Below are 13,207 nucleotides of genomic sequence, written 5' to 3'. Positions count from 1 at the left end.
CGTCTATCAGCGGCGCATCGCCGCCTCTCCCCCGCCCCTCTCAATGAAGGAAGACTGAGAGGGGCGGGGGAGAGGCGGAGATACGCGCTGACAGAGGGGCGGGGGAGAGGCGGAGATACGCGCTGACAGACGCGCGTGGGGCAGGGCTGCGACGGTTAGCCCTGCCCCAACCAGGAAGCGCTCCCCGGCTGTATCGAGGGGGATTTGGGGGTGAAGGGCCCCCCGTTAAGCCGCGGGATAGCGGCGGTTTAGCAGGGGCACACGTGCCCCTGCTATCTACAGTGGAGGAAATAATTATTTGACCCCTCACTGATTTTGTAAGTTTGTCCAATGACAAAGAAATGAAAAGTCTCAGAACAGTATCATTTCAATGGTAGGTTTATTTTAACAGTGGCAGATAGCACATCAAAAGGAAAATCGAAAAAATAACCTTAAATAAAAGATAGCAACTGATTTGCATTTCATTGAGTGAAATAAGTTTTTGAACCCCTACCAACCATTAAGAGTTCTGGCTCCCACAGAGTGGTTAGACACTTCTACTCAATTAGTCACCCTCATTAAGGACACCTGTCTTAACTAGTCACCTGTATAAAAGACACCTGTCCACAGAATCAATCAAGCAGACTCCAAACTCTCCAACATGGGAAAGACCAAAGAGCTGTCCAAGGATGTCAGAGACAAAATTGTAGACCTGCACAAGGCTGGAATGGGCTACAAAACCATTAGCAAGAAGCTGGGAGAGAAGGTGACAACTGTTGGTGCGATTGTTCGAAAATGGAAGGAGCACAAAATGACCATCAATCGACCTCGCTCTGGGGCTCCACGCAAGATCTCACCTCGTGGGGTGTCAATGGTTCTGAGAAAGGTGAAAAAGCATCCTAGAACTACACGGGAGTTAGTGAAAGACCTCAAATTAGCAGGGACCACAATCACCAAGAAAACCATTGGAAACACATTACACTGCAATGGATTAAAATCCTGCAGGGCTCGCAAGGTCCCCCTGCTCAAGAAGGCACATGTGCAGGCCCGTCTGAAGTTTGCCAATGAACACCTGAATGATTCTGTGAGTGACTGGGAGAAGGTGCTGTGGTCTGAGGAGACCAAAATAGAGCTCTTTGGCATTAACTCAACTCGCTGTGTTTGGAGGAAGAAAAATGCTGCCTATGACCCCCAAAACACCGTCCCCACCGTCAAGCATGGGCTTGGAAACATTTTGCTTTGGGGGTGTTTTTCTGCTAAGGGCACAGGACAACTTAATCGCATTAACGGGAAAATGGACGGAGCCATGTATCGTGAAATCCTGAACGACAACCTCCTTCCCTCTGCTAGCAAACTGAAAATGGATCGTGGATGGGTGTTCCAGCATGACAATGACCCAAAACATACAGCAAAGGCAACAAAGGAGTGGCTCAAGAAGAAGCACATTAAGGTCATGGAGTGGCCTAGTCAGTCTCCGGACCTTAATCCAATAGAAAACCTATGGAGGGAGCTCAAGCTCAGAGTTGCACAGAGACAGCCTCGAAACCTTGGGGATTTAGAGATGATCTGCAAAGAGGAGTGGACCAACATTCCTCCTAAAATGTGTGCAAACTTGGTCATCAATTACAAGAAACGTTTTACCTCTGTGCTTGCAAACAAGGGTTTTTCCACTAAGTATTAAGTCTTTTATTGTTAGAGGGTGCAAAAACTTATTTCACTCAATGAAATGCAAATCAGTTGCTATCTTTTATTTAAGGTTATTTTTTTCGATGTTTCCTTTTGATGTGCTATCTGCCACTCTTAAAATAAACCTACCATTGAAATGGTACTGTTCTGAGACTTCATTTCTTTGTCATTGGACAAACTTGCAAAATCAGTGAGGTGTCAAATAATTATTTCCTCCACTGTATGAGGTCTGAAGCGAGATTTATTCTCGCTTCAGACTCTTTAAAAGCACTTAGTGAATGGCAGTTGCTCCGTCCAACTGCCAAAATAGTGTACAATGAGCAGGGAGGTTGGCCAGCATCATTATATAAATCTTTTTCAAGGCATATCTTTATAAAGAATAAAGGCCATGCTGAGAATCCCCTATGGAGAGATGGATTAGCCCAAAATCTGTCGGTAATGTCAGATTTCTACTACCTACTGTGAGAGACAGCAACGTAGGAGAGAAGTAATTTATGGTTCATTTTACTCTGGGAGAAATGTACTTATTTGTACGCGTTTTAAAATTTAAGATTTTCACGTTTCTCTTTAACCAGACAACGTGGAGGGGAGGAATCGCTGCAACCACCGACACACAACCCAAAGGAGCAGGGATCAAGGGTCTCAATGTTCAGGCAAAAGAAAAATCCCGCTGCACCATGGGTGGGTAAAAAGTATTCTTCAATTTTATTAGCACATCAGTAGAAAAGGCTGATGCGTATCGGAGCTCAAGGCTCCTTAATCATAGCCAGCAATAACATGATCACCACAGGTATAAGTAGTCAAGTGCCGGCCCACAATGGGCATGGCCTTGGCTCTTAAAGAAATACATACAATATGTATATAAAATGGCATAGCCAATATACAAACATGAAAATTTTTGTTAAAAAAACCAAAGATGACATGGTTAAACATCAGGATAGGTATATATTTAAAGGACAAAAACAATATATATAAACCTCTACCTCAAGGGGGAGGTACAAAGACAGAGTTAAGAGAGAGCAAATGAGAATCAGAGAAGCATAAAATTAGGCCCTTATATCATAAGTAAGACTGACATCCATTCTAGAGTTCAAGCCTGTTGGTATACGTGTACCCAAACGCCATATCCATAGGGCCTCACGTTTCAATAAGGTTCTGTGCATATCTCCTCCTCTAGGTGGGCAAGCCACCCTGTCAACACCCTGGAAGGTAAAGCTGCCCATGTTACCCTGATGTACCCTCAGGAAATGCTTGGATACACTAGATACCTGAGAGATATATGCTTCATTTTTCATACATCTTGACGGACCATTAAAATGCTCTGAGATACGTTGCCTTAGAGGGCAGGTAGTACACCCCACATACTGAAGTCCACACGCAACACAGGTGATGAGATAGACTACATTGCTAGAATTGCAATTTATGTATTGTTTCAACTCAAATCTCTCACCTTTGGAGATGGAAATAATCTCACGTGTCTGGTTGTGGACGCAGCAGTACCTGCAGGTGCTATACCCGCACCTAAAGGAACCCTTGTGGGCCAACCATGTTGGAACAGGTCTGGGGGAGGTGGAAAAAAGACTCGGGGAGAGACGAGTCCCCAAAGTAGAGGCACGGCGTGCGGAGAAAGTACAACCTTCCTCCAAGATCTTACGGAGTTTGGGATCCGAGTGCAGGACCGGCAAGTATTTCTTTATTATGTTAATCACCTTATTGTACTCCAAACTGTACGGAGTTGTAAAGGTCAAATTTCTTCTTTGTCCGGTCCCGCGCCCGGATCGTGCACCCAGAAGATCCCGTCGATCCTTGTCTAACACCTGTTGTCTTGCTTTCTGTATCAATGAGCTTTCATACCCCCGCTCCCGGAGTCTCTCCCCCACCAAATCCAACTCCCGTCCCAAAGCACTAGGATCGGAGCAGTTACGGGCAGCTCTAACCATCTCTCCATATGGGATCGCCCTCAATGTATGGCTTGGATGACAGCTGGAAGCCAACAAAAGTGAGTTTCCAGCACATGCTTTTCTAAAAGTTTTAGTGATAATTCTGCCGAAGTTTCAGAGCCACACAGAGTCAGATCCAAATAATCTATCTCTGTAGGGCTGTGACTCTCAGTGAAAGATAAATTAAAACGGTTATGATTACAGTATGTCAAAAAATCAGGCAGAGCATCTGGGGGACCCCCCCATATCAGCAACAGATCATCTATATACCTCCCATACCAAAAAATATAATCAATAAAGGGGTTCTCCCCTCCAAAGATGCGGAGCTCCTCCCACCATCCCATAAACAAACATGTGTTGCGTGTGGACTTCAGTATGTGGGGTGTACTACCCGCCCTCTAAGGCAACGTATCTCAGAGCATTTTAATGGTCCGTCAAGATGTATGAAAAATGAAGCATATATTTCTCAGGTATCTAGTGTATCCAAGCATTTCCTGCGGGTACATCAGGGTAACATGGGCAGCTTCACCTTCCAGGGTGTTGACAGGGTGGCTTGCCCACCTAGAGGAGGAGATCTGCACAGAACCTTATTGAAACGTGAGGCCCTATGGATATGGCGTTTGGGTACACGTATACCAACAGGCTTGAACTCTAGAATGGATGTCAGTCTTACTTATGATATAAGGGCCTAATTTTATGCTTCTCTGATTCTCATTTGCTCTCTCTTAACTCTCTTTAACCACTTTACCCCCGTGGTACGAATTTCTCCGCCCCCCCCCCCCCCCCAAAAAAAAAAACAAGTGATGGAGAAATCCGTACCTCCCGCTGTCCGCGATCCCGCCACTCATGCGCGCGCTCCCGCACGCCGCCGCCCGCCGATCAATGAACGGGAAAATCCATTCCCGTTCGTTGATCTAAGCCCCCGCAATGATCTGCTGCTTCTATGAGAAACCGCGTGATCATTGTGATTTTCCCAGCCTCGTAGTGCTTCCTGTAAGCGTACTTCCAGGCGCTTACAGGTCGCATGAACACAAACTCACTGTGGCCATCTTGTGGCCAAATAGTAAAACTACACCCTAAAGCATTTTACATATACAAATACATTAGTCTTACACAATAAATGAACTCATTACCTCCCACACTCCCCAATTATTTTTTGTAATAAAAAAAACAAACAAACACATAAATAGTTACCTTAGGGACTGAGCTTTTTAAATATTTATGTCAAGAGGGTCTAACACTGTTACTTTATAAACTACAGGCTTGTAATTAGGGATGGATGCCAAACTGAAAAAAAATGCACCTTTATTTCCAAATAAAATATTGGCGCCAAACATTGTGATAGGGACATAATTTAAAACTGGTTTATAACCGGCACAAATGGGCAGATACATTTCATGGGTTTTAATTACAGTAGCATGCATTATTTAAAAACTATAAAGGCCGAAAACGGAAAAATATTTTTTTCCCACTTTCCCATTAAAAGACATTTAGAATAAAATAATTCTTGGCATAATGTCCCACCTAAAGAAAGCCTAATTGGTGGTGAAAAAAACAAGATATAGTTCATTTCATTGCGATAATAAAGTTAGACGAATGAATGGAAGGAGCGCTGAATGGTGAAAATTGCTCTGGTGTTCAAGGGGTAAAACCCCTCAGTGGTGAAGTGGTTAAAGAATTTACTGTTTTTTTTTGTGTGTGTGCAAACTCCGGCCCTGCAGTGGGCTCCTTGTGAGACAACTACATTAACAATTGAAGGAAGTTTGAAATTTTGCCCCCCTTCCCCACAATCCACGAGTCTGCAATCTTTCCAAGGGGAGAAGGAGAACGTGAAAGTCTACAGGGAGCTAGGAGAATCCTGGCAGATTCTAGCAAAGATATCTAAGGTATACCGCTTTTATCAGCCAGTTACTACGGCAACACAATTATTACTCTTCCAATGTGTATAATCAGAAGTATTCACATAAATTGCATTATGCACAAGCACTTCTGGCGGCTTGGATGAAGTGCACGTAGTGAGGCTTGCAACACGTCCAACATGACGCGTGCAAGCTATTTGGAGCGCACGATATACCACAGACTTATGGGTAAATAACCCCTTATTTCCCTGCCCCACACCTGAGGTAATTAATCCTCATTTAAATCACAAATTCAAGTGATTAGACACTCGTAATTACTTGTGAGCCCATGACCGCATGCCGATGGAAGCATTTATCTCTCCTCGCTCTAGCTCCTGTCCTTGCAGAAGTTTAACAAGCCACTTGAGCGCCAAGCTGTAAAGCCACGGCAGTGAGCCTGGAGCTCTAGTGGCCAGCTCAGAAGTGGCCTGGGAGAAGCATGGATGCATGCTGGAGCAAGGACCGGTAGATATTCATTCATCAGCATGCTCCAACAGGCGAGATCTGCATAGGGGGTGCTGTTAGTATGTCACCTGCAGATGAGCCCGACCCCCCCCCCCCCCCCCCCTTAAACAGACACCCAAAAATATGGACGTCAAAACATTTGCTTATCCGTGTCACGTACAGACATTCCTGTAAGTTTTCTTACCCCAGCTTCTTGACAATTTTTATGTCTCGAAGATCAACACTGCTTGCAGTCAATGGATCAATCACTTTCATCACAGCGTCTACACTCATTGGGGCAAGCAGGCTGGAATATTGAGATACCACCTTAAAGGATATAAAAGAAATGTCAGTCCATACATGGCTAGAGAATCAAAGAGCAATACAATTGTGTTCTCTCTGTACAGTGAAGTATACATCCGGCTCATTGATATTTTAACTGAACATTCCCAGTCTTATTTATCAGTACACAGCAATCCTGTTCTTTTGTTTGCTGCAATATTCATGCTACCCATGCTCTCATATGCGCAGTTTACAGCCGAGCTATACAAATACACATTTATTCCATTAGAGACCACCTGCTCTCTGCATTGGTGCAGAAGATTGGATGGATGTCAGACAGTCCCAAGTTATCCCTGTTGAGGGAAAGCAGCGAGGGCAAGGAAATAAGTCTGCTCAGATGCAGCTTTACTGTCCAATAATGTGGCTCTCCAGGTTTTTATACGCTATCAACATTGCTCCATCTGGAGGCTCAAGTTCAGGCACGAGGTCTAACATGCATTCAGTGGCAGGTTGGAATTTTTTTTTTAGCTTTATAAAAACTTTACTTTCTGAACCCTCTAGTGTCTTACCTTTGAGTTGAGAGAGGTTGATGCACTGTTTAATAATGTTTCTCGATCACTTAACTCTACTGGCTGAGCCATGCTGCTTAAAACCTCAATTCCTTTCTCTGCAGCCAACTGGAATGACTCAGAAATAGTAGTGGGATGAATACCTGAGCACACAAAAAAAATCAAATGAATGTCATACATGGACACATTCCAAAGTAGCCACAGAATAAGTAAACAAGCAATCGATATAGGTTTAGATATTGATCCCAGCAGACAAAATACATTGGACCAGTTAAAGCACCTCTGTGACAGTACATGCTTGTGCTTTGCTCAAAACAGCCATTCATTCAACCGAAAATCTGCAGTGCGTTCAGGTGTACACAGATATCATTGAGACACTACATGATCTGTGGCATTGGATCACACGTGTATCTATGCACAAAAACATTATTGATCAACTTTTTTTTTCAATTGAGATACGAAATGTTTGGGAACTACTAATGCTACATACACACTTGAGATAAAAGTCTTTGGAAAAGGCAACATCACAGACCAATTTTACCCCATTTCCACGTAGTATGAGAGCCATACTCTACACAGTCTATTCTATTGAGCTAAACTCATCATCAGATAAAATGCTGTGCACAAAGATGCTGTACCCATTGAAAAAGATAGGATCTGCAAAAGATCTGTTCCTGCAAAATGCATTCATAGTCTGATATCTGCAGATCCTCATACACACCTTGTTTAACAGACATTGATCTGCAGATCAGATCCACCAGGATGGATCTTCAGATCTGCAGAGAATTGTCAGATATGCAGATGAATGTCTGTTAAACAAGGTGTGTATTGAGATCTGCAGATATCATAGACTATGAATGCATTTTGTAGGAATGGATCTTTTGCAGGAATAGATTTTTTGCAGATACTGATCTTTTGAATGTGTACAGCATCTTTGTGCACAGCATCCAGCAAAGATTGTATCTGATGGAGAGTTCAGCTTAATAGAATAGACTGTGTAGAGTATGGCTCTCAAACTACATGGAATGGGGTAAAATTGGTCTGTGATCTTGCCTTTTCCGAAGACTTATCTCAAGTGTGTATGTAGCATAAGTACTGGTGTATACATTTGAATTCTTATCCCTCTGTTTACTGTTATCCATTTCCCTTCACATGTTTGACAGCAAATCTGATGGCAGACTGAGCCATGAGGGGAGGGGGAATTCCCTCACACTTCATCTGTTAACGCTGTGTGTATGAGAGAAACCTCTGCTCGTCTCTGAATTAGCTCTCTGCAGAGAGCAGAGGAAATGTATCTTATGAGCAACATAAACATTTGTAATTGTGTGTGTGAAACCTGACAGGCTTTGCCTATAACTGCTTCAATATTATGCTGTTAGCATGTCAGACTGCAGAGATTCGCCTATGCAAATAGGACATTACAAACGTAGCTAAAATCTACACACAATGAATTAAAGCCTCTGACAGTTAAAAAATAGGTAAAATGTTTACACAGCTACCTAGACATTATTTGTACAGTCATTTTAGAACACTTAGTTTGATGGTGTTCCTTTAACCCTCTTAGCGGTAACCCCGAGCTGAGCTCGGGGTAAGCCGCTGCAGAGGATATCTCAGCCCCTGGTGGGGCGATTTACTTCATTTAAAGTGCTGTACGCGCAGCTAACACTTTGCTAGCCGCGTGTCCAGCTTGATCGCCGCCGCTCTGCGTCGATAGTCCGCACGCAGCGGCGGAAGAGGGCCCACCCCCCGCCAGAGCCCTGCGCTGCCCGGACCAATGACTTCCAGGCAGCGCTATGGGCTGTATCGGAGGCGTCTGACGTCAGGACGTCGCCTGACTTCCATGTCATTCCGATCGTCGCCATGGCGACAGGAAAAGCCAAACAGGGGAACGCGTTATATACGCATTCCCCTGTTTGCTATTGATGCCGGCGACGATCGCACTAGAGGGACACATGCGCCCTCTAGTGTTGTTTCATGTAGCTACCACTCTGGTAGCTTTACATGAAACAAAAACAAAACAAAAAAAAAAAAATTAAACATTTTTTATTTCTGCCTATTTGGCAGAATTAAAGAACCGCCAGGAAGGTTAAGGGATGAATGCAAATTCTGCCCTCCTGCAGAATTACTATGCTAATGTCTACAGCACCCACTGGTCCTTCCTTAACCTTCCTGGCGGTAACCGGTAAGCCGCACAGGAGGTTTTCTCAGGCCCTACTGGGCCGATTTACTTCAAATTTTTTTTTCCTAGCTGCGTCAGCACACCGATCGCCGCCGCCCCGGGCTCGCGCCCCCCCCCCCCCCCTAGACCCCGTGCGCTGCCTGGCCAATCAGTGCCAGGCAGCGCCGAGGGGTGGATCGGGACTCCAAATGACATCCCGTCCCGTCGCCATGGCGACAGGGGAAGCCCTCGAGGAAATCCCGTTCTTTGAACAGGATTTCCTGAGCGGAGATTGCCGAAGGCGATCGAAGCGGGCGAGGGGATGCCGCTGAGCCCTGGGCTCGCTACATGATTTAAAAAAAAAAAAAATACAAAAAAAAAAAAAAACTGCTGCGCTGCCTCCTGCCGGAATTTTTTATACCGCCAGGAGGGTTAAATTGTAGGCTCTGGGTTTTCTGTAATTTACACCCAGAAGTATTCTTTAATCATGGACTGTAAACCATGCATGTTCTTTTCCACTTTAACCTCCGTGGTGGTATGGACGAGCCTGACTCTTTCAGGAAAACAATAGCTGAAACCAGTATGGACGAGTCAGGTTCGAATCAAAATTTGTTTTCATATTTCCACATACTCTGGAAATTTGGATGTGAAAAACTGTACTCAAATGTGAATTCTGATACAAACAAAAAAACACAACCCTCCAAAACAAAAAAAAGTGAAAAACTGCACGGTTTCTAAAGATTCGGGAAATTGTGGCCCTGACAGAAAGGACAATGAAATAAAAATTTTATTTTTTGACACTATTTTGTGTTTGAAACTTTTATTATACTAAAAAATGTATGCTAGACCCTTGCTTGACATTGACATTTTGGTAAGTTAACCTCCTTGGCAGTATGCTGGAGGGCGCTGCTTAGGCCCCGCTGGGCCGATGTTCACAAATTTTTTTTAAACACGTGTTAGTCCCGATCGCCGCTGCTCGCCGCCGATGCGCCGCAACCCCTGCGCAGCCTGGCGATCATCGTCATGGCGACGGGGAAAGCCCTTAATGAAATCCCGTTCAGAATGGGATTTCCTTACATGGGTACGCGCTGGCGGCGATCGAAGCTACGCGCCGGACGCCGCAGGGAGGGGGGCATCATGTAGCTAGCACTAAGCTAGCTACATGATTGAAAAAAAAAAAAAAAAAAGGCTCATGAAAATTTATTGTTCTGCTTATTGCACAGAAATTTTGCATAAATTGAACGCCAGAGAAGGTTAAGAAAAAACGATCTGGACTGAATACCGAACTTCAGGAGTCTAAAATGTGAGACACTAACCTGTGATTCGGCTTACCACAATCTATACAAGAATGAAGTAGAAATTACGCGAGGGAAAAATAAATAATCAAAATACCTTTTTGAAGCAACTTGGCACAAGCATCAAGCAGAGCTCCGGCAATAACTACAACAGAGGTTGTGCCATCTCCAGCTTCAATATCCTGAGCTTTAGATAATTCAACCAACTGAAAAACACACACAAAAAGAACCATATTTAAAGTACATGCATGTACACATACAATAATGCTCATTTCATGAATATATATATATATATATATATATATATATATATATATATATATATATATATATATATATATATATATATATATATATATATATATATATATATATATATATATATATACACATATACATATACACACACACACACACACACACAGTACAGCGCTGCGTAACATGTCGGCGCTATATAAATACTAATTAATAATAATAATTTTTTTCAAAACTTTACACTACAGATTAACATGCCTGGCACTTTTTTTTTTTAAACCATTTTAGCCTTTTGGACATTGCTACTACGTCGAAAAGGCTGCCGCTGCGCACTTCCGTCCGTTAGCCCGAAGATCAATGAATGGGAACGCAGTTCCCATTCATTGAGCTCAGTCCCTGATATATAACTGACAGCAACTGGTATATTTAAATTTTTTTTATTCCATCCTGTAAACGGGCACTCTCGCTTACAGGAAGTATAGGGGGGACGTGATTTTTTTTGTTCAGAAAGACCGCATTTCTCATAGAAGCTGTTGTTTTTTCTAACGGGGACTGAGATAACTGCGCAGGACGCAATTGCGGATGGAAGTGCGTAGAAGGAGATGTGTGGCCAGGCCTGTGCAGACACAGTGAGCCTGTCGGCCGCAAATGAACCTAGCTGGCGGTGGGGGACATGAGGATCTGTGAGTGATTGCGAGGGCACGGAATGGCTGCAGGGGGCTAGTAGAGGCCCCAGGTGAGTAAAACTCACGTTTTTCTCTAGCTTAAAGGAGTTATCAGGGGAAAAAAAAAAAAAAAAAAAAAAAACTTAACATTAGGTTTACTCACCTGGGGCTTTCTCCAGCCCCTTGCAGCCGACTGTCCCACGCTGTCACCTCCGCTGTCCCGAACTACAAGACCGGGACAGTGTGGGACAGTCGACTGCAAGGGGCTGGAGAAAGCCCCAGGTGAGTAAAACTATTTTTTTTTTCCCCTTGAAAACTCCTTTAAGTATTCCTTTAAGTTTGAATAGTAATATCCACCATCCCCTGAACACTTTGGCCTTATTTCTTTTCTTGACTGACTCGATTTTCTGGCAGTCCAGGGAACTCTCAGCTTTCTCCACACTCACAATTCAAAAATTCTGAGCAATAATCTCCTTCATAAGTAAGCAGCGCAAAATATGCTGGTGCTGTATAAATCTGTAACACCACCATCGTAAGCTTGTCATTTTTCACACATATTTCGTTAAAGAAAAACTCACCATCTTTGCTGCTGGATGCAAGACCTGCATCTGTTTCAAAATTGTAGCTCCGTCATTTGTAATAGTTACATCGCCTTTACCATCTTGAATCTTCGGGAAAAAAAAATACGATTATAGATATGTTAATCATAAACCCCCCCCCCCCCCCAAAAAAAACCATTAACTTTATGCATGTAAATTACTTTAACGCATGTCCTGTGTTAAAAAAAAAAACCAAAACACTTGATCAGTAAAAAGCAGCTTTAACCTCCCTGGCGGTTAATTTTTTTTTGCAAATGGGCAAAAATCTTTTTTTTTGAATTTTTTTTTTTTTGGTTTCATGTAAAGCTACCAGAGTGGTAGCTACATGCAACCCCACTAGAGGGCGCATGTGTCCCTCTAGTGCGATCGTCGCCGGCATCAATAGCAAACAGGGGAACGCGTATATAACGCGCTCCCCTGTTTGGCTTCTCCTGTCGCCATGGCGACGATCGGAATGACGTCATGGACGTCAGCCGACGTCCTGACGTCAGGCACACCAGATCCAGCCCATAGCGCTGCCTGGAACTCATTGGTCCAGGCAGCGCAGGGCTCTGGCGGGGGAGGGGCCCTCTTTCGCCGCTGCGTGCGGACGATCGCCGGCAGCGATCAAGCTGTGCGCGCGGCTAGCAAAGTGCTGGCTGCGCGCACAGCACTTTGAATGGTGAAAATCGCCCCACCAGGGGCTGAGATCTCCCCCTGCGCGGCATAGCCCGAGCTGAGGCCAGGGAGGTTAAAGTCTGTGTCAAGCCTGACAATATTGACAGAGTGTGCACCCTTGACATCCTCCATAAAATGCTTATTTAAAAAAAAATTAATCTGTAGAAAACTAGAGACTCTGAAGTCTAATTTTTTACCAGTTTTTTAATTTAATCATGTTTAGCATTATAGCCTAAGTTGAATTGCCGCAATACGAGTGTTTCTTCATACAGAAATAGCCCCGCAAAGCTTCTGGGCTTGCAGAGCTTTACTTCCTTGAAGAGGCAGAGCTTTGAGCTGTAGCTCTGCCTCCTACGCAGTTAATCTCTGAGGATCGCCGCCTCTCCCCACCCCTCTCAGTCTTCTTTCACTGACAGGGGCGGGGAGGAGGCAGAGATCCGCGGAGATTGACTGCAGAGAGGCAGAGCTACAGCCTAAAGCTCTGCCTCTCCAAGGTAGCATGATCTGCTACCTGCAAAGTCATGGAACTTTGCAGGTCATTTCTATATGAAAAAAAAAAACACTTATTTTGCGGCAGGATTGCGGCGATTCAATTGAGGCTATAATGCTAAACATTATTAAATTGAAAAAAAAAAAATTGTAAGAAATGAGACTTCAGAGTTTCTGTAAGTATTCTCATACCTATGAAAGCAGGGCTTTGGAGTTGGTACAAAAATTATCCGACTCCAACTCCTCAGTTTATGAAACCACTGACTCCAACTCCAGCTACCCAAAATGACT

General features: G+C 43.9%; 1 protein-coding gene across 1 annotated transcript in view; it reads right to left on the bottom strand.

The window, feature by feature from the left end:
• The window catches only part of CCT4 (chaperonin containing TCP1 subunit 4), a 45,780-nt gene that overhangs the window by 22,216 nt on the left and 10,357 nt on the right, over nt 1–13,207 (bottom strand). The window contains exons 3-6 of the mRNA XM_068232376.1: nt 11,750–11,839; nt 10,349–10,457; nt 6,799–6,941; nt 6,153–6,274 (exon numbers count right to left, since the gene is read on the bottom strand). Coding sequence (XP_068088477.1) covers nt 6,153–6,274; nt 6,799–6,941; nt 10,349–10,457; nt 11,750–11,839 — 464 coding nt within the window. The remainder of the gene's footprint in view (nt 1–6,152; nt 6,275–6,798; nt 6,942–10,348; nt 10,458–11,749; nt 11,840–13,207) is intronic.

The sequence above is a fragment of the Hyperolius riggenbachi genome, chromosome 4 (assembly GCF_040937935.1).
Source record: "Hyperolius riggenbachi isolate aHypRig1 chromosome 4, aHypRig1.pri, whole genome shotgun sequence".
Lineage (NCBI taxonomy): Eukaryota > Metazoa > Chordata > Amphibia > Anura > Hyperoliidae > Hyperolius > Hyperolius riggenbachi.
This window is presented reverse-complemented; position numbering and strand designations above follow the sequence as displayed.